At 52.0% G+C, this 19,273-nt stretch overlaps 1 protein-coding gene across 1 annotated transcript in view; it reads left to right on the top strand.

The window, feature by feature from the left end:
- The window catches only part of HADHB (hydroxyacyl-CoA dehydrogenase trifunctional multienzyme complex subunit beta), a 67,617-nt gene that overhangs the window by 33,853 nt on the left and 14,491 nt on the right, over positions 1 to 19,273 (top strand). Inside the window, exons 8-14 of the mRNA XM_088481720.1 lie at positions 7,705 to 7,892; positions 8,011 to 8,191; positions 9,253 to 9,374; positions 9,459 to 9,538; positions 9,618 to 9,665; positions 16,059 to 16,146; positions 19,147 to 19,221. Coding sequence (XP_088337846.1) covers positions 7,705 to 7,892; positions 8,011 to 8,191; positions 9,253 to 9,374; positions 9,459 to 9,538; positions 9,618 to 9,665; positions 16,059 to 16,146; positions 19,147 to 19,221 — 782 coding nt within the window. The remainder of the gene's footprint in view (positions 1 to 7,704; positions 7,893 to 8,010; positions 8,192 to 9,252; positions 9,375 to 9,458; positions 9,539 to 9,617; positions 9,666 to 16,058; positions 16,147 to 19,146; positions 19,222 to 19,273) is intronic.

Here is a 19,273-nt window from a genome sequence, read left to right as displayed (position 1 = left end):
TGGGGACTGGCTGCAGCGTGGAGCCAGGCGACCAACCTGCGCTTCCACTACCCCCTGGGACAGCGGACCGCAGCAGAGCGGTAGCGCTGCGGCGTCCCAGGGGTTAAATGCATGCCAGGGGAGCGCGCCTTCCCTGTCTCACAGCCGGCGCCTCCCCCGCTGCACACAGCCCTTTCTGCACTGTGCTGACTGGTCCTGTGTCAGCGCTCCTCCCCCAGGCCAGCTTCTCTCTGCTCCTCGGCGGCCATCTTCTCTGCAACGCATGGTGAACGCTGCTGGAAGCCTGGAAGGAAGCATCGTGGTCTGGGTCCCCCCGCATACCTCTCCTCCGCTGTGGCTCAGCTCTGTGTATGCAGCGCTTTGTCCTACCAGGCCCTGTGTCTGTGTAGTTGAGTGATCAGCGCTGTTAGTGCAGGAATTGTTATTTCTACTTCAGGGTCCATAGGGGGTCCACAGGGTTGACCTTGGGGATATAGCTGGATCAGGATCCATGGGCACCACACAGTTAAGCTTTTAGCTCCCAGGATGCACTTGGGTCCTCCTCTATACCCCGCCCCCGAGCCACAGGCACCTCAGTGTAAGCTGGTGCCCGGCCGGACTCGGTCACCGCGCAGGGGGGCTGCAGGAGCAGCCCCCAGAAGCTTTTTATTTTCTAATAGATTTTATTTATTTTAGTTTCTCTTTTTACTACAGACGGCAGCGAAGGGCTGTCTGTACAGACGCCCACGCTGCCGCTCTGATCCCCGACTGGCGCCGCGACGCCAGTACTGATCTGGGGATCGCGGCGGGAGGACAGAGTCCGTACTAGCCGGACTCTGTCTACCTCCCAGGACTGCTGCCGGAGTCGCCGGGGATTCAGGTAAGCCGCGCGTCGCTGGCTAGCAGCGGCGCGCGGAATACCTTAAATGCAGTCCTTTAGCCTCCGGTCCTGGGGACAGACCGGAGGCTGCTGGCAGTGGCGGCGGGCCCCCCCATAACCCGTGGGACCACTAGACCACCAGGGATAACCGGCAAGCGGGAAGCCAGCATCCCTGGGGTTAATGGCCAGCCAGGGGAGGAAGCCTTCCCTGTTCAGCGGCTCCTCCCCTCAGCTCAGCGCGCTTTTCAGCCTGCATGTCTAGCGTCCCTGAGCTGCAGTTCACTCGGCCACTCCTCCTCTGAGGTTTCTGGCGGCCATTTTTTTCTACATGTGGCAGCGCAGATCCCTCAGGGAGCACGCGGACCGGTCCCCCTGTGTACCTCTCCCCTGTTAGGACGGCGTACACAGCACTATAGCCCTCCCAGACACTGAATCTGGGCGGTTGAGTGTAGTGTAAAGGTGCAGTGAGTATATCTTCCTGCATGGTATGTGACTTTTGCTAGTGCTGCTGTCTGTATTTTTCTCTTATTACTGTCAGCTTATATCTATCTCTTTCCTTCTTCCTTAGCCCTACAAGTGTGGAGGAGGGGCTTTTCTACTAACCTCACATATATAAATCAAGTATTTGTGAGGTCTGTCACATACAGTTGTGTGCTACACAGTGCCATATTCAGGACTGTTGTTCAGCACACAGGGAAGTGCAGTTCTTTTTTCCTCTATTGCCATATATATTTTGTCTGTACATTATATTTGGTTATGTCTGAGGGTGAAGTTGAGCACTCCGGGACTCCAGTGTTGTTTTCCTGCAGGCGCTGCTCTGCGGGATCACATAGGGAAGAGGCATCTCTGGATGGCCTTTATGAGCGGTGTCAGTTGACTCCTGGTCAATCCAGACCCCCTATGACACAGGAGCCACCATGGGCTATGTTTTCACAGGTGCTGGTGTCTCTGGCGGACCGCCTTGCGGCTCCGTCTGCTGTCCCTACGAGGACTCTGTCCCAGCCTACCATTTCCCATTACCAGTGTACCCTGCAATTATTGCAGAGTTCCTCTGGGTCACAGATTGTGGACCCTTATTCAGGATTGCCTATCTATTTTCAGGCCTCTCCTGTTACACAACAGTCTGTGGTGCCTTTCCAGACCAATGTGGCAGCTCCTCCACCATGGGTGGACGTGCTCTCCAGTTCAGTCCAGAGTCTGGCAGCTGCATCTTCGACTTTTCAGTCGATGCTGCACAATGACAGGGCTGCAGGGGCGTCTAAGCGTGCACATAAGTTGCATGCGGCGCAGATTTCGGACACTGAGGGGTCCTCAGATGAGGGTGATGTCCAGGACGACTCCGATTCGTACACCTCGGCTCAGGAGTTGGAATCTCGGTCGTCTATTAATGTACGAGCTCTGGTTAGGGCGGTGCGTGCCATTCTCCTAATAGAGGATGAGGCACCTGATCCTAAGTAGAAATTCCCTAGTTTAAAAAAAAAAAAAAAAAAAAACTAAGGTGACTTCGGCGGTATTCCCCCTATCTGATCAATTAACGGATCATATGGCGGTGGCTTGGCAGACACCCAGTAAGAGATTTGTGCCTCAAAAGAGGTTGGCTTCCAATTATCCATTCCCGGAGGCGCATTGTAGGAAGTGGGTAGCTCCACCGGCGGTGGATTCCCATGTCACACGCCTTTATTAAGAGTGCTACGCTGCCAATACCGTCAGTTTCCTCGTTAAAGGATCCCACGGACAGAAAGGTTGAGGCTTGCCTTAAGTCTATTTATTCCCTCTCGGGAGCAATTGCTTGCCCGTCCAGGGCCATTTCCTGGTGGCTAAGGCCATTAGGGTTGGGCCAATGCCTTAGGGGACACTTTTCCTGAGGATACTCAGGAAGTCCAGAGGGCATTACTAGGACAGATGAGTGATGCGGCTTCTTATATTGGAGAAGCTTCCTTGGACGCTAGTCTGCTAACCTCTAGGGTGTCGGCTGCGGCTGTGCATGCCCGCCGCTCCTTATGGCTGAGGTCCTGGAGAGCAGACGCTGATTCAAACAAGGGCCTGGAGGCCTTACCTTTTAATGGGGAATTACTTTTTGGTCGAGACTTGGATAGGATCGTGGGTAGACTGGCTAGGTCCAAGAAACAAGCTTAGAGTGCCAGGCGTCTCTCTTCCAAACAGGAAGATAAGCCTTCCGCCTGATGGGACGGGCCTCCCTCTGGGGGATCCCAGAGGGGAGGCCGACTTCTTCATTTCGCCCAGAGCTGGTTCAATACCACCACCGATGCCTGGGTGCGAGAAGTGGTCTCCCAGGGGTACGCCCTGTCTTGTCGGCGCAGACCGCCTCACTAGTTTTTTCTGCACGAGTCCTTCTCAGGACATAGCCAAGGCTATGCTGATCAGGGAAGCTATAGACTCCTTGCTGACTGCAGGGGTCATTGTACCTGTTCCACAATCTCAGCATGGGATGGGGTACTATTCTGCTGTTTCTGGTACAGAAACCCAATTGCTCCCATCGACCCGTTCTAAATTTAAAGTCTTTGAACAGGTTTCTCAGGATTCCCAGGTTCAGAATGGAAACCTTGTGTTCCATAATTCTGGCTATGGAACCAGGGGATTACATGGTCTCCCTGGATATCCAGGACGCTTACCTCCATGTGTCGATAGCAACGTCACATCAGAGGTGTCTGCGGTTCGCTCTGTTGCACCGTCACTACCAGTTCCGGGCTCTCCACAGCGCCGAGGGTGTTCACCAAGGTGATGGCAGTTATGGCTGCCCACCTTCGGAACCAGGGGGTACGGTTGTTAGCGTATCTGGACAACCTCCTATTGCTGGCAAGCTCTCCGGAGGTTCTGCTGCAACATCTCCAACTGACGGTGGCTTGTCTGCAGATGCACGGGTGGTTAATAAATTGGAGGAAGTCATCCCTGATCCCATCTCAGCAGAGGGTCCATCTGGGGGCCCTCCTAGATTCTCATCAGCAGCGGATCTTTCTAACTCTAGAAAAGGTATCTTCCCTACAGTTGCGGATACGCAGTTGCCTGGATTGTGCCAGTCTTTCGGTACACTCGGCAATGAGAGTGCTGGGTTCCAGGGTGTCGGCATTCAACATGGTGGAATTTGCCCAGTTTCACTCCAGGCCTCTGCAGAGGCTGATTCTAGCAAACTGGAATGGGTTGCCTCACCGGATCCGGTCACTGACCCTGGTGCTATCTCCGGATGTACGACAGTCCCTGAATTGGTGGCTTTAAACAGCTCACCTTCTCGAGGTTCGCCCCTTTTGGATCCCGGACTGGGTTCGGCTCACGACAGATGCCAGTCTTCGGGGTTGGGGGGCGGTGACAGGCTCCTTGTCACTTCAGGGTCGTTGGACAGCGGAGGAAGCGGCTCTCCCCATTAATGTTCTGGAACTAAGAGCCGTGTACAGGGCTCTGCAGTCGGCCGGCACCACTCTTCACGGAAGGGCGGTGCAAGTGCAGTCAGACAACGCCACCACGGTGGCGTACATCAATCACCAGGGAGGAACTCGCAGCCGGGCTGCGATGGCAGAAGTGTCTCACATCCTAACCTGGGCGGAGTGCCACTTTCCAGCGATCTCTGCAGTCTTCATTCCCGGAATCCTCAATTGGGAGGCAGACTTCCTCAGCCGTTACGACGTGCATCCAGGGGAATGGTCGCTTCATCCAGTGGTATTCCAACTACTCATGGACAAGTAGGGACTGCCGGAGATGGACTGGATGGCCTCTCGTCAGTCACAAGTTGCCCGTGTACAGGTCAAGGACAAGGGACGACGGCGCCAGTCTGGTGGACGCTCTGTAGGTCAGATGGACGTTTCAGCTGGCATATCTGTTTCCTCCGATATCCCTTCTGCCTTGGGTCCTGCGCAAGTTCTATCAGGACGGAGGCACTCTGGTACTGGTGGCCCCAGCGTGGCCAAGACGTCCGTGGTACTCCAACCTACAGAGTCTGTCCATCGACGTTCCGTACCTTCCTCCTCAGCGGCAGGACTTGTTGTCTCAGGGGCCCTACCTTTACCCGGATCTGGGTCGTCTGTCTTTGACGGCGTGGCTCTTGAGACGGCCGTCTTAAGGTCCCGGGGCTTTTCTAGTTCCGTTATTTCCACCATGCTGAGGGCACGCAAGCCTGCTTCTGCAAGGATTTACCATAGAGTGTGGCACACATACTTTCAGTGGTGTGAGTCCAGAAACTTATGATCCTCAGGTATTCAGAGTTTCAAGGATTCTGGCTTTTCTTCAGTCGGGTTTGGACTTAGGTTTACGCCTTTCCTCTCTGAAGGTGCACGTGTCTGCTTTATCGGTTTGGTACCAACGTAGAATTGCTATGTTACCGGACGTACAGACTTTTTTTCCGGGGTGTTCTCAGGATTCTCCTGGCTATTGCTTCAGCAAGGAGGGTTTCCGAGTTGGGGGCACTTTCATGTAGTCCCCCCTTCTTAATAATTTTCTCCAGGACAGAGCAGTGCTTCGCACTCGTCCTGAGTGTTTACCTAAGGTTGTCTCTAAGTTCCATATCAATCAGGAACTGGTGGTCCCAGCCTTTCAGTCCCCTGATCTTACAGCAGGGGAGACTTCGTTGGACATTGTCCGTGCTCTCAGAGTTTATGTTGATCGGACTGCTTCTGTTCGAAAGTCCGACTCCTTGTTTGTCCTCTTTGGTTTTCATAAGAGGGGTTGGCCTGCCAACAACCAGACTTTGGCCCGTTGGTTTTGTCTGTTATTAGGGAGGCTTAGATACAAGAGCATTTACCTGTTCCAGCCTCTGTTAAGGCTCATTCCACTCGTTCTGTGGGCCCTTCTTGGGCTGCTAAACGTGGTGCCTCAGCTGTTCAGCTGTGTAAGGCAGCCACTTGGTCTTCGGTTCAAACGTTTCTAAGATTTTATGCGTTTGACACCTTTGCCTCTCAGGATGCATCCTTCGGGCGCAGGATTCTCCTTTCTGCACAGGAGCGTCCCCGCCCTTAGTTGAACTGCTTTGGGACATCCCCAAGGTCAACCCTGTGGACCCCCTATGGACCCTGAAGTAGAAAACAAGAGATATGGTAAGAACTTACCTTTGTTATCTCTGTTTCTACGAAGTCCATAGGGTCCACAGGGCGCCCGCCCTGACGCACCTGGCTTCTAATGGGCTGTGTTGCTGGTCACCGGTATTTCCGTCTCCTTTTTCTGTGAGTATGGTTTCTTGTGTGTTCCAGTCTTCCTTCTCTCTGTTCCATATTCTCCTCCGGCCTAGGCTGCTTACCAACTGAGGTGCCTGTGGCTCGGGGGCGGGGTATAGAGGAGGACCCAAGTGCATCCTGGGAGCTAAAAGCTTAACTGTGTGGTGCCCATGGATCCTGATCCAGCTATATCCCCAAGGTCAACCCTGTGGACCCTATGGACTTCGTAGAAACAGAGATAACAAAGGTAAGTTCTTACCATATCTCTTGTTTTCTCTGCATTGTATGTGACTGTGCTAGCGCTGCTGCCTGTAACTCCCGGATGTGCGCACCTTTAGGTGTTGTCCGCATTCAGCCGCCCTTTGTTCCACCTGTGGCGCCTTGGGATTTGGCTGTGGTCCTGAGGGCTCTCCAAGGACCGCCGTTTGAACCACTAGGCTCAGTGGATCTTAAATGGCTAACAGCTAAGACTGTTTTCCTTCTGGCTATTGCTTCGGCCAGACGAGTTAGAGGCTCTTTCTTGTAGACCCCCTTTCTTGGTTTTTCATGGGAACAGGGCAGTGCTCCGCACTCGGCCCGAGTTTCTTCCCAAAGTCGTTTCCCAGTTTCATGTTAACGAGGAAATCGTGGTTCCGGCCTTTAACTCACCGGGTCTTTCCGTGGGTGAGGCCTCTTTGGATGTTGTGCGGGCCTTAAGGACTTATGTTGACCGCACTTCTTCGTTTAGGAAGTCGGACGCTTTGTTTGTCCTCTATGGCTTCCGTAAGAAGGGTTGGCCTGCTTCAAAGCAAACTTTGGCAGCCTGGATCCGTATGGCTATTTCTGAAGCTTATCTTCATGAACGCCTACTGGTTCCTCCTTCTCTGAAGGCTCATTCCACTAGGTCTGTGGGTCCTTCGTGGGCAGCTCGACGTGGTGCCTCTGCAGTCCAGATCCGCAAGGCTGCTACGTGGTCCTCTGTCCATACCTTCGTGAGGTATTACAGGTTTGACACCTTTGCCTCTCAGGATGCTTCCTTCGGGCGGCGGATTCTCCTTTCTGCACAGGAGCGTCCCCACCCTTAAAGGATACTGCTTTGGGACATCCCCAAGGTATCCTGTGGATACCCTATGGACCCTGAAGGAGAAAATATGTGATATGGTAAGAACTTACCCTTGTTATCTCTATTTCTTCGAAGTCCATAGGGTTCCACAGGACTCCCGCCCTGTCGCACCTGTGCTGCAGATGGGCTTTGCTCTGGTCACCGGTTTTCCGTCTCCCTCTGGTGAGAATGTGATTCTTGTATGTGTCCAGATCTTTTTTCTCTCTCTTCCTTCTCCTCCTCCGGCCTATGGCTTGGTAACTAACTGAGGTGCCTTGGCTCGGGGGCGGGGTATAGGAGGGGGACCTAGTGCATCCTGGGAGGCTGAAAGCTTAACTCTTTGGTGCCCTGCGACTGACGTCACACCTATACCCCAAGGTATCCTGTGGAACCCTATGGACTTCGTAGAAATAGAGATAACAAGGGTAAGTTCTTACCATATCTCATATTATAGTGTGAGTGTACTACATGGTACCCCCCATCCTCTGTACAGTGCTGTGGTAGCAGATGATTAGTAGAATTCCCCTCATACAGACGTCGGTATAGGGGGCAGAGAGGGTCCGGTGTAGCGCTGTGTTCTCATGTCTCTGGTGTCTTTCCTGCAGCCTTCGGTCTGATTGCATCCGGTCAGTGTGACGTGGTGGTGGCCGGCGGTGTGGAGTTTATGTCCGATGTCCCAATTCGGCACAGCAGGAAAATGAGAAAAACGATGCTGAGCCTCAACAAGGCCAAGAGCTTGGGGCAGAGGCTGTCGGTGTTGTCCAGGATCCGGCCTGACTACTTGGCACCAGAGGTGAGGAGCGAATAAGCCGTACAGTGCGCTAATCCTCAGCGTAAAGGAGGATTGGTTCTCCGGGACGTGCAGTGCGCCGATCACAGAATAACATTAGGAGATGTGTTTCTCTCCACAGCTCCCGGCTGTTGCCGAGTTCTCCACCAGCGAGACGATGGGACACTCTGCAGACAGACTGGCGGCAGCGTTCGCCGTCTCTCGGGTGGAGCAGGATGAGTATGCTCTTCGCTCACATTCCCTGGCCAAGAAAGCTCAGGATGCTGGTTTCCTGTCTGATGTCATCCCCTATAAAGTGCCAGGTGACTGTCAGCCCATCATTTCTGTCATATAGGAGATGGTAACAGGGATTTCCCTAAATCAATGTATGGAGATTCCAGCAATGACCTATAGTACATGACATCATGGCAGTACACCGTGCCCGAGGCAAATGCCAGCACTAGGCAGCCACGAGGTCTGACTTCACTCAGACACAGCTGGCAGTACAATGGCAGTACACTGTGCCCGGGGCAAGGCCAGCACTAGGCAGCCACGAGGTCTGACTCCAGTAACACACAGCTGCCAGTACAATGGCAGTACACCGTGCCCGAGGCAAATGCCAGCACTAGGCAGCCACGAGGTCTGACTTCACTCAGACACAGCTGGCAGTACAATGGCAGTACACTGTGCCCGGGGCAAGGCCAGCACTAGGCAGCCATGAGGTCTGACTACAGTAACACAGCTGGCAGTACAATGGCAGTACACTGTGCCCGGGGCAAGGCCAGCACTAGGCAGCCATGAGGTCTGACTACAGTAACACAGCTGCCAGTACAATGGCAGTACACTGTGCCCGGGCCAAGGCCAGCACTAGTCAGCCATGAGGTCTGACTACAGTAACACAGCTGCCAGTACAATGGCAGTACACCGTGCCCGGGCCAAGGCCAGCACTAGGCTGCTACTACAAGGTCTGACTCCAGTAACACACAGCTGGCAGTACACTGTGCCCTGGGCAAGGCCAGCATTAGGCAGCTACAAGACCTGGACCTGTAATAAGTGACACAGGACCTAAGCTTCTCACATCCTGCTCTGAGCTATAAAGAAACGCTTGGTTCTGCCTGTAAGCGTTATCCCTTCATACAAGTTAGGAGTATTGGGTTGATCATTTCCGCACTGTACATTGGATCTCTCCTTTAGTTTTTGCCCATAGATTCTTCCCGATTAACTAAGCGGCTACATATATAGCACATAATGGAGGTCAGGAGAGCGTCCCCCACTGGAGTTAATGTATAGATCCCCCTTCATGCGTTTCTCAGTGCCAGGAGGACACTACTTGCAGGCTCTGTCCCTTGTGTCCTGCCCCCTGCTGAGTCCTCTCTGCTTCCAGGTAGAGAAACGGTTGATAGAGACAACGGCATCCGTCCGTCCACCATGGAGCAGCTGGCGAAGCTGAAGCCGGCTTTCATCAAACCTTACGGCACTGTGACCGCAGCCAACTCTTCATTTCTGGTAATTATTCCGGTAGCCGGAGACGCTATATCACTAGGCGAGTAACGCAGCAGGGCTGTCATGTGTGTTACTCTGTACTTCCAGACGGACGGAGCCTCAGCGGTCTTAATTATGTCCGAGGAGAAAGCGCTGGCCTTGGGGTACAAGCCTAAAGCCTATCTACGGTAAGAAGCCTGCGCCGTATTATACACGTGGTCACACGCGCTCCTGAACTCCCTGCTGATGTGCGTTTCTCCCTCACAGGGATTTCGTCTATGTGTCTCAGGACCCCAAAGATCAGCTACTGCTTGGGTACGTACTCAAGTCTCGGTAATAGTATCTAACGATGTGTATAATTGTGCTGCCCTTCCCTAAGCTGTTCCCGGAGCCGTCTCACCCCATCGGTGCTCAGTACAATTATGCCCTAAGACTAAATGCTGTATTCCTGTTGTTGCAGCAATGCCAGCACAGGTGCATTAGTTAGCACAGCCACAATTGCCACTAACCTTGACCGGCTATGCCATGCGTCTACTACTAGTATGAATGGGCATATGATGTCCTCAGTCTGGGCTGGGCTTTTCTCTGTACACTAGTAACACCTGCAGGATGAGGCCGGGTAGTGATTCCCATGTACTTTATTAGGACACTTGTGCATCATGTCATCAAGCTGGAGGCATCATAGGGATTTATGGGTAACGGGAACATGTCTAGTTATAAACAAATTATAGGTTTCTACTTCAGGGTCCATAGGGGGTCCACAGGGTTGACCTTGGGGTATAGGTTGGGAACCAAATCCGGGCACCACGCAGTTAAAGCTTTTAGCTCCCAGGATGCACTGGGTCCACTCTCCCTATAACCCCACCCCCAAGCCAGAGGCACCTCAGTTTAAGTTGGTGCCCGGCCGGAGTCGGGTCACCGTTAGCGCAGGGGGAGCTGATTAGCAGCCCCTAAGCTTATTTTATTTTTTTAGGGACAAAGTTTTTTCATGGACTTTGGACTCTTCAGAGCGGCAGCGTCGGACTGTCCATAGGACGTCTAAGCTGCCGCTCCGTCACCCCGCTGGCGCTGAGACGCCAGTACAGATCTGGGGATCTCAGCGGGACCCCAGAGTCTGTACTAGCCGGACTCTGCGGGCGCCCAGGACTGCTGCCGGATCCACGGGGAGCAGGTAAGGTCGCGGATCACCGCTTGCGGTGATCCGCGCATTTCAAATGCAGTCCTGTGCCTCCGGTCTCAGGGGACAGACCGGAGGCGCCGGCAGTGGCGGCGGGCCCCCCATATCCCGTGTGTCCACTAGACCACCAGGGACTTAACGATCGGTGCAGGGAGCCGGCGTCCCGGGGGTTAATAGCCGGCCAGGGGAGGCAGCCTTCCCTGTTACAGCGGCTCCTCCCCTCAGCTCAGCGCGCCTTTCAGTATCCATAGTCTGGCGTCGCTGAGCTGCTTCCTCCGCGGGCCACGTTTCCTCTGAGGTCTCCAGCGGCCATTTTATCTCTGTGGTGCAGCAGAAATCTCTCAGGATGGCAGTGAGTCCAGTCCCCCTGCGTACCTCACCATCAGGTCAGTGTACACAGCGCTGTAGCCTTCCCAGACACTGAATCTGGGCAGTTGAATGCAGTGTAATAGTGCAGTATATTATATGACATGTTTATGTATATATGTATATATCTGCATTGTATGTGACTTATGCTAGTGCTGACTGTACTTTATTCTCTCACCTGTCAGTGTATATCTATCCCTTTTCTTTATCTGCCCTAATACAGCTGTACTTAGGGTGGTTCTGAGACCTCACATTTATATACTTGTTAATATTTGTGTGGTTTGTCACATACTGTTGCGTGCTGCACGTTGCCATATTTTAGATGGAACTGTGTGTTGCATACGCTGAAAATGGGTCCCTGCAGCTATTTTTGGCATCAGTCAGGACCAGTATAGTGCTGCTTAATATTTCCGCCAAGATGGGTCAGATATGTCTGACCAGGAGATAGAGCGTTATACTGCACCCATTTTTACTATCCTGCAAGTCATGTGCTGCAGGTGTTAGTGCGGAGGATTTGACTCATAAAGGGTTCTGTATGTGGCGTCATCTGGTGCCGGCCTCTTTCACGACCCCCTTGGGCGGTTTGTTTTCTCGGGATCCTCTCAATTGCGGATCGCCGGGCGGGCCCCATTGTTGTACCTCACTTGGGGTTACTTCACCATACTGCCCTTTTCATCTCAGGGTATCTCGCAGCTTCTTGCACTCTTCCCCTGTGACACAGACTACCGCTCCCTGCAGGGGTTTTTTGCAGTATATGAATTCCCCCTGGTGCCACAATAGTCTGTCATTCCCCTTGCAGGGATTACCACAACAGCCACCCTGGGTGGATGTCGTTTTCTACGAAACGCTAATTGGCGTGGTTGACGCCCTGTGGTTACTTCCCAGTTGGCTCTGCCGTGAACTGGGTACTGTTCGGGGCTCTTTCCCTCTTACACGGGGGGAAGCCTATTTCAGGTATTATTATCCCTGCTTTAGGGCTGGTAGCAGGTCCATTCTGGTTAGAGTGAATGTTGACCTGCACCTGTATCATACACCCTCAGTATTGCGTGCCTTCGGGTTACCTGTTGCTGACTAGCGGGTGGATCGCATAGCGGGACTCTGGCTGTTGCCAGATAGGAGGTGTTACAACAGTGTTTGGCCTCCTGTCCCAAATTCCCTGAGGGTCATCACGAGCCCCTCCTGGGGGGGATGGGCGTGTTACTCGTCTGATTACAGACGTTACTACGCCTCCCATTCCTGCGTGGTCGGATTCTTCGGATCCGTAGGTGGTAACTCTGCCTGAAATCAGTATACTTGCTTTCGGGAGTTGTTACCCATCCTACCATGGCTATAGCATGGTTGGTTAATACTATTGCATATTGGGTTGATGCATTTGTAACGTTTTTTCCCCTCCAACACGTCGGGGGTTCAAATGTATTTGGTCGCTCATGTAATATATGCAGTTGTCATAGGTGGACATGCCTATATTGGATACCAGTCTCCTAACTTTCAGAGTTCCGGCTGCGACTGTATCCTCCGTAATACCCTATGGCTGCGCTCTGAGAATGCAGAGGTGCAGATACCATCTTTAGGGTTGATATTGTTTGGTCCTGACCTTGACAAGATTGTAGTAACATTGGCAGTATTACTAACGACAAGTTTACCGCTTTCAGCTATGCACACTACAAGGCCTCAGACTAAGTCTGTTAAGTCTTTTTTGTCCTCTCGGTCAGCCTAAGGGTCTGTTTCTTCGTAGACTGTCGGCATCTACAAGGGCCGACATATCCAGTACCGAGCAGGCCTGGACTGCCAGCCGATCCTGCTTCTGAACCTACGGATATCTCTTCAGTCTGACGGGACAGGCCTACAACTGGGAGATACCGATTTTCTCAGTTCGCCCGGTATTAGTGTCAAGTTGCCGCGGCTACGTGGGTAGGAGGGTACGCCCTCTTTACAAGGGCCTTACAGATCCAGAAAGCTATGCAGTTGTTGCGGTAAGCGGAGCTAATTGGGCCATCCCCACTATCTCAGTGAGGGACTGGTTGTTCTGTTTTCTTTCTGGTGCGGTGGCTGAATGGTCCTCTTTGGCCTGTTCTCTGTCTCAATTCCCTGAACCAGTTCCTAAAGCTACCTGGGCTCAGGAGGAAATCCCTATGCTCCATCATACGATGTTTGGAACCTGGGGACTTTAGGGTATCACTGGATATACAGGACGCGTGCCTACGGGTACTTACAGAGACCTTTCCTCAGCATGGGCTGAGGTTTGCTGTATCACAGCAACACTTACAATTTTTCGGGCTCTGCCTGTTGGGACTGTCCTCAGCCCCACAGGGGTTTACCAGCGTTTTGGATTTTCTGACAGTTCTTCTGTTCAGTATATCCCAATGCTCCTGTACCTGGACGGCCTCCTGCTCTTAGCGGGATCACCGGGGTACTTTACGGCCAGGTCAGGATGACTGTGGCTTCTTCAGGGTGCAGACGTTTAATCAACGGGGAAAAAGTCCTCCCTGCATCCCTCTCTGGGTATTCTTCATCTAGGATCCCTGCTGGATTCTCAGAATCTGAGAATTCTTCTGGCGTAAGACGGAATCTCCTCTCTTCCATTAGGAGTACATGGTTGTCTGCGCAGTCGACAGATGTCTTTACACTCTGGGATGCATGGTGGAATGGGCTCAGTTCCATTCCAGGCCTTTCCATAATTGGCTCATCTCCAGATGGAATGAGTTTTTTCTGTCGGATAACTGTTCAAACGATGATGCTCTCTCCGGAGGCAAGTCGGTCCCTGTCCGGGTGGCTATGGCCATCTCGTCCAGGGTTTTCTTTGCTAGGGACAGTGTCTGGACCGAATCCTTTTCAGTGCAGTTGGACGTCTGTCGATTCCACCCTGTCAATTAACTTACTCTGGCATAACTCTTGTTTCCCGGTGAACCTGAAAAGGTTCAGTCCGACAGGGTCAGGACAGTGGCTTCCTTTTTAGCAACACTGTTCGTTGGGTGGCAATGACAGGTATGTCACATATTCGGACATAGTCCGAGGGTCTCCTCCCGACCATCTCGGCAGCGTTCATTTCAGGAGCTCTCCATTGGGAAGCGGGAGTCCTCAGCCGTCACGACGTGCATCCCGGGGACTAGTCTCTTCCCCAAGAGAGGTTTCATCTCCTGGTGAGCAGGGGGGGCCCCCCTGAGGTGACCCTCATGGCCTTCTGACTTTATCACACTAGGGTGTTACAGTTCAGCTCTGGGGATTCTGAAGCAAACTTCAGCGACTCTTTGTCGGTGAAGTGGTCCTTCCACTTTGTGTACCTGTGTTCTCCGGTCTCCCTTCTTCCTCGAGGTCTTTGGAAGTGTTTTCAATCGAGACGGAGATGCTTTCCTGCTGGTGGCTCCTGATTGCCCCAGATGTCAGGGGTACTTGGATCTTCGGAGTCTCTACATCGATACTCCATCCCTGATGCTTCACTGCCCGGACCTGTTGTCTCAGGGTCCTTGGTTTTGCCTTGGACCTGGGTCGTTTGTCTTTGACTGTGTCCTTACAGTGGTCTTACGGCTTCCCTGGCTTTGTCATCGTTGGAATGATTAGAGCACATGGATCAGCTTTGGCTGGGACCTACCACAAACTGTGGCAGCCATAAATCTTATGGTATTGTACCTGTCGATATGATCCTCTGGTGTCCAGGATTTCCAGATATTCTGGCATTCCTTCCGGCTGGCTTGGGTTTCACACTTGGCCTGGTCTTCCTGACAGTGCGGATCTCTACACTGTCAGTATGGTTAAGATATGGAATTGCTTCACTCTGGTTACCAGTTCATCCTTTGGAGTGTTTTCTTGATTATGCCTCCATTTGTCCTCCCTAGGGACTCCTTGGGAGTAAGTAGTGGTTCTTCGTTACCTCCGGGGACAGTCAATGGAACCGCTGGTTGTGATAGCCATTACATGGTCTATTGCTTAGGCTCTCTCTTTCTCTCAGGGTGTTTATATCAACCAGGAGAGTGTCTGAATTGGGAGCGTTCTCATGTGGCTCCCTCTTCTGGAGGGCATCATGTCAGGGTGGGAGTTGCTCTCGCCCTGTGTTTCTTCTTAGTGGTTTTCAGGTTCCATATTATTCTGGAACTTATGGTACGGCCATTCTGTCCCCAGTCCTCTCGGCTGGTGTGGCCTCATTGACTGTGGTCTGGCCTCTTTGGATTTATGTGATCCGTTCAGGTTCCTTACGGAAATCGGACTCCTTATTGGTGGTCTGAGATTTCTGGTTTTCACAGGAAAGGATGGCCGGCCTATAACCAAATGTTGACTTGGATGGCCTCGTAGGTCTTCCTCAGGGGCCTACCCATGGGTAGGCCTTCCTGTTGTTGATGCTTGTTTTTTCTCGGGCCATGTGACCCTCGTGTGCGGCTCGCTGTGGCGCCTCGGCTGTTTTGCCTTACTAGGTGGCCACGTGGTCTTCTGTCCACACCTTTTTAAAGTTCTAGGCATTGGTTTCCTTTGCCTCTCAGGATGCTTCCTTTTTGGCGACGGATTCTCCTCTCAGCACAGGAGCGTCCCCACCCTTGGTTGAACTGCTTTGGGACATCCCCAAGGTCAACCCTGTGGACCCCCTATGGACCCTGAAGTAGAAAACAAGAGATATGGTAAGAACTTACCTTTGTTATCTCTGTTTCTACGAAGTCCATAGGGTCCACAGGGCGCCCGCCCTGACGCACCTGGCTTCATATGGGCTGTGTGGCTGGTCACCGGTTTTCCGTCTCCCATTTCGGTGAGTATGGTTATTGAGTGTTCCAGTTTTCTCTCTCTTTTTCTCTCCTCCTCCGGCCTTTGGCTACTTACAAACTGAGGTGCCTCTGGCTTGGGGGTGGGGTTATAGGGAGAGTGGACCCAGTGCATCCTGGGAGCTAAAAGCTTTAACTGCGTGGTGCCCGGATTTGGTTCCCAACCTATACCCCAAGGTCAACCCTGTGGACCCTATGGACTTCGTAGAAACAGAGATAACAAAGGTAAGTTCTTACCATATCTCTTGTTTTTCTTTTGTTTTTTGTTTTTTTTACAAATTAATGTCGATAGGTCAGGAAAGATTTAATTGTTCTTTACACGGGCAGCAATCTTTCTGATGTTCCTAATAGATGACCGTTCTGTTCTTCCCTGTCTGTGTTGGAAAGGGGCCGACTGTAACCAATGTATTTATATTTCAGCCCGACCTATGCTACACCCAAAGTGCTGGAGAGGGCCGGCCTGACCCTGGCCGACATTGACGTCTTTGAGTTCCACGAGGCCTTCGCTGTAAGATGAACACTTTACATATTCCTCTCTATAACCTATTTCCATGTATTCCTCCTGGTCACCGGACGAGACCTAACATTAATAATGAGGTGTGGAAGGTGTCTTACGTTATGTACTGATTGTCCAGCCTGTGCTGTGTAAATGTCATATCACACAGCTCCTGTACAGATGTTTAGGGAGTAAGTGACCAGGGAACGGAGGTGCAGCAGTGGGGACAGGGACAGTCCTGGCCGCGGGTGTGTAGTAGTGTTGCTGGATTAGTGCAGTTCCTGCCTGGCATCTGCACACAAAGCGTAGCGCACTGCGGGTCTCACATTAGGTCACCACTTCCCCTGGGGAGCACCTGGAGTCTTACCTCCTCTATCTGTGTTGATAGAGATGTGCATGTCATTCTGTCTATCCCCATGCCCTGTGTTACGTTATTAGTAACATTATAGCACTGAAGTGAGTGCTGGGAGAGCCCTGGAGTGCACAAATAGCACATCTGGTTGCCAGCCTATGATTTTTGTACAGATGTGTCCACATACATCTATTCTCTGTCTGCTACAAGTCGCGTTACACAATAAGTGTGCGCCCTGTGACTCGGTAGCACCGAGCATCTTTATGTGCAACTTTTGACCTTCCAGTACGAGTTATTCGCATAGAATGCACGAGCAGCTACTGCTAAGTAAAATGATATACGGCATACCTATATTCTGTGTGTGACTGCGGGTGTATCTGCATGCCTGTATTCTGTGTGTGACTGCGGCTGTATCTGCATGCCTATATTCTGTGTGTGACTGCGGCTGTATCTGCATGCCTATATTCTGTGTGTGACTGCGGCTGTATCTGCATGCCTGTATTCTGTGTGTGACTGCGGGTGTATCTGCATGCCTGTATTCTGTGTGTGACTGCGGGTGTATCTGCATGCCTATATTCTGTGTGTGACTGCGGCTGTATCTGCATACCTATATTCTGTGTGTGACTGCGGGTGTATCTGCATACCTATATTCTGTGTGTGACTGCGGGTGTATCTGCATGCCTGTATTCTGTGTGTGACTGCGGGTGTATCTGCATGCCTGTATTCTGTGTGAGACTGCGGGTGTATCTGCATGCCTGTATTCTGTGTGTGACTGCGGGTGTATCTGTATGCCTATATTCTGTGTGTGTGTGACTGCGGGTGTATCTGTATGCCTATATTCTGTGTGTGACTGCGGGTGTACCTGTATGACTATACTCCATGTGTGACTGCGGGTGTATCTGCATGCCTATATTCTGTGTGTGTGACTGCGGCTGTATCTGCATGCCTATATTCTGTGTGTGACTGCGGGTGTACCTGTATGACTGTACTCCATGTGTGACTGCGGGTGTATCTGTATGCCTATATTCTGTGTGTGACTGCGGGTGTACCTGTATGACTATACTCCATGTGTGACTGCGGCTGTATCTGCATGCCTATATTCTGTGTGTGACTGCGGCTGTATCTGCATGCCTATATTCTGTGTGTGACTGCGGGTGTATCTGTATGTCTATATCCTGTGTGTGACTGTGGGTGTATCTGCATGCCTATATTCTGTGTGTGTGACTGCGGGTGTATCTGCATGCCTATATTCTGTGTGTGTGACTGCGGGTGTATCTGCATGCCTATATTCTGTGTGTGTGACTGCGGCTGTATCTGCATGCCTATATTCTGTGTGTGGCGCTGCGGGTGTATCTGCATGCCTATACTCTGTGTGTGACTGCGGGTGTATCTGCATGTAAACACTAAGTTAGTGTCAGCTGCTGTGACACTGACAGAGCCCCCGATGTACCCAACCAAAGTCAGAGAAAATAGTTGAGGTTATGTTTGCGGTGTTGCAGATTTCAGGTGTTTGTGTTGCAGTACAGGTTGTTCTTACAGTGTATGCACACGATTTGCTGACTGGCGTTGTGGTGGACTCTGGTGATGGGGTCACGTCTATTTGTTTGCTGGCTTACACCAATCCTTTTGATGTGCAATGTTTGTACATCTGTGTAGGACTGAATCTGTATATGATGCCGTGGTTTTGCTTTATCTGCCACTTTGTACATGTTTTCAAACGAATTCTTGTGCGGTTAAAGTCGCAGCCTGGCGTCTCTGGCACACTGACGGGTGTTTTACTGCGTCTGTGATGCGAATAAGATGCAGACTGTAAAGAAAACTTCGGGTCGCTACACTTCTCGGAGTGTCTCATGGTGCCCATGCAGGGTGCGATATGCACCTTACAACGCGATGGGGGATCCGACGTCCGACATATCGGGCGTTCCCCACACACGGAACTGCATGGGATCATACATCGCATCCCCAGATCAAGCGAACCTGCAGTAAGATCTGAAGGTGTGATTTACGACCCCACGGGAGCGCGCACTGGCCGATGATATGCCACACACACGGTACGATATAGCAGCGATATCGTACCAATCCGTCGGATCTGCTGCTATATCGCATTGTATATATGGGCACCTTCAGTCACGCTGGGCGACTCCCATCGTATGGTGTATAGATGGAGGACACATCTGTACATGCCATCAGACCCAGACTTGCCGTACACAATGCGCCCGCATGAGCTCTGAAACTCCCCCATTAGCCCATCACATTGCACCCCCCACACCTCCGTTTGCTGCGAGCTTCCCCACATTGGCTAGCGGAAGTCACGTGATGTGGAAGCCGGCTACTTCTGGTCTGTTTTAGTCAGTGCTACATAACAAAGCAGAAAGTAAGTGCGATTGGGGGCCACCGGATGGGGGCCCCACGTGATGTCTCACCTGGCCCCCTGCTGTGTTTTATTTCATTGTTAGAATTTGCTGGAACAGTCATTGTCCTAGATCCGCAGCCCACCCAGGAGGGATTATGGGGAGGAATGCGGCATATACCTAGTACTGCATTGTACACCCCCAGTCATGCTGCTCAGTAACGCACCGTCTTTGGACATGGAGGTGCGTGATGGAAAACGGAGCATTTGTCTTCTAATCCAGTCTCTGTTCTGTCTTCCGCTTACACAGGGGCAGATCATGGCCAATCTGAAAGCTATGGAGTCTGACTGGTTTGCACAGAACTACATGGGACGGAAGAATAAGGTGACTGAGCCGGCCGGATGTTCCGATACCTACTGATCGGACATCACTACTG

This window comes from Taudactylus pleione, unplaced genomic scaffold (assembly GCF_031769625.1).
Source record: "Taudactylus pleione unplaced genomic scaffold, aTauple2 ptg000277l, whole genome shotgun sequence".
Taxonomy (NCBI): Eukaryota; Metazoa; Chordata; class Amphibia; order Anura; family Myobatrachidae; genus Taudactylus; species Taudactylus pleione.
This window is presented reverse-complemented; position numbering and strand designations above follow the sequence as displayed.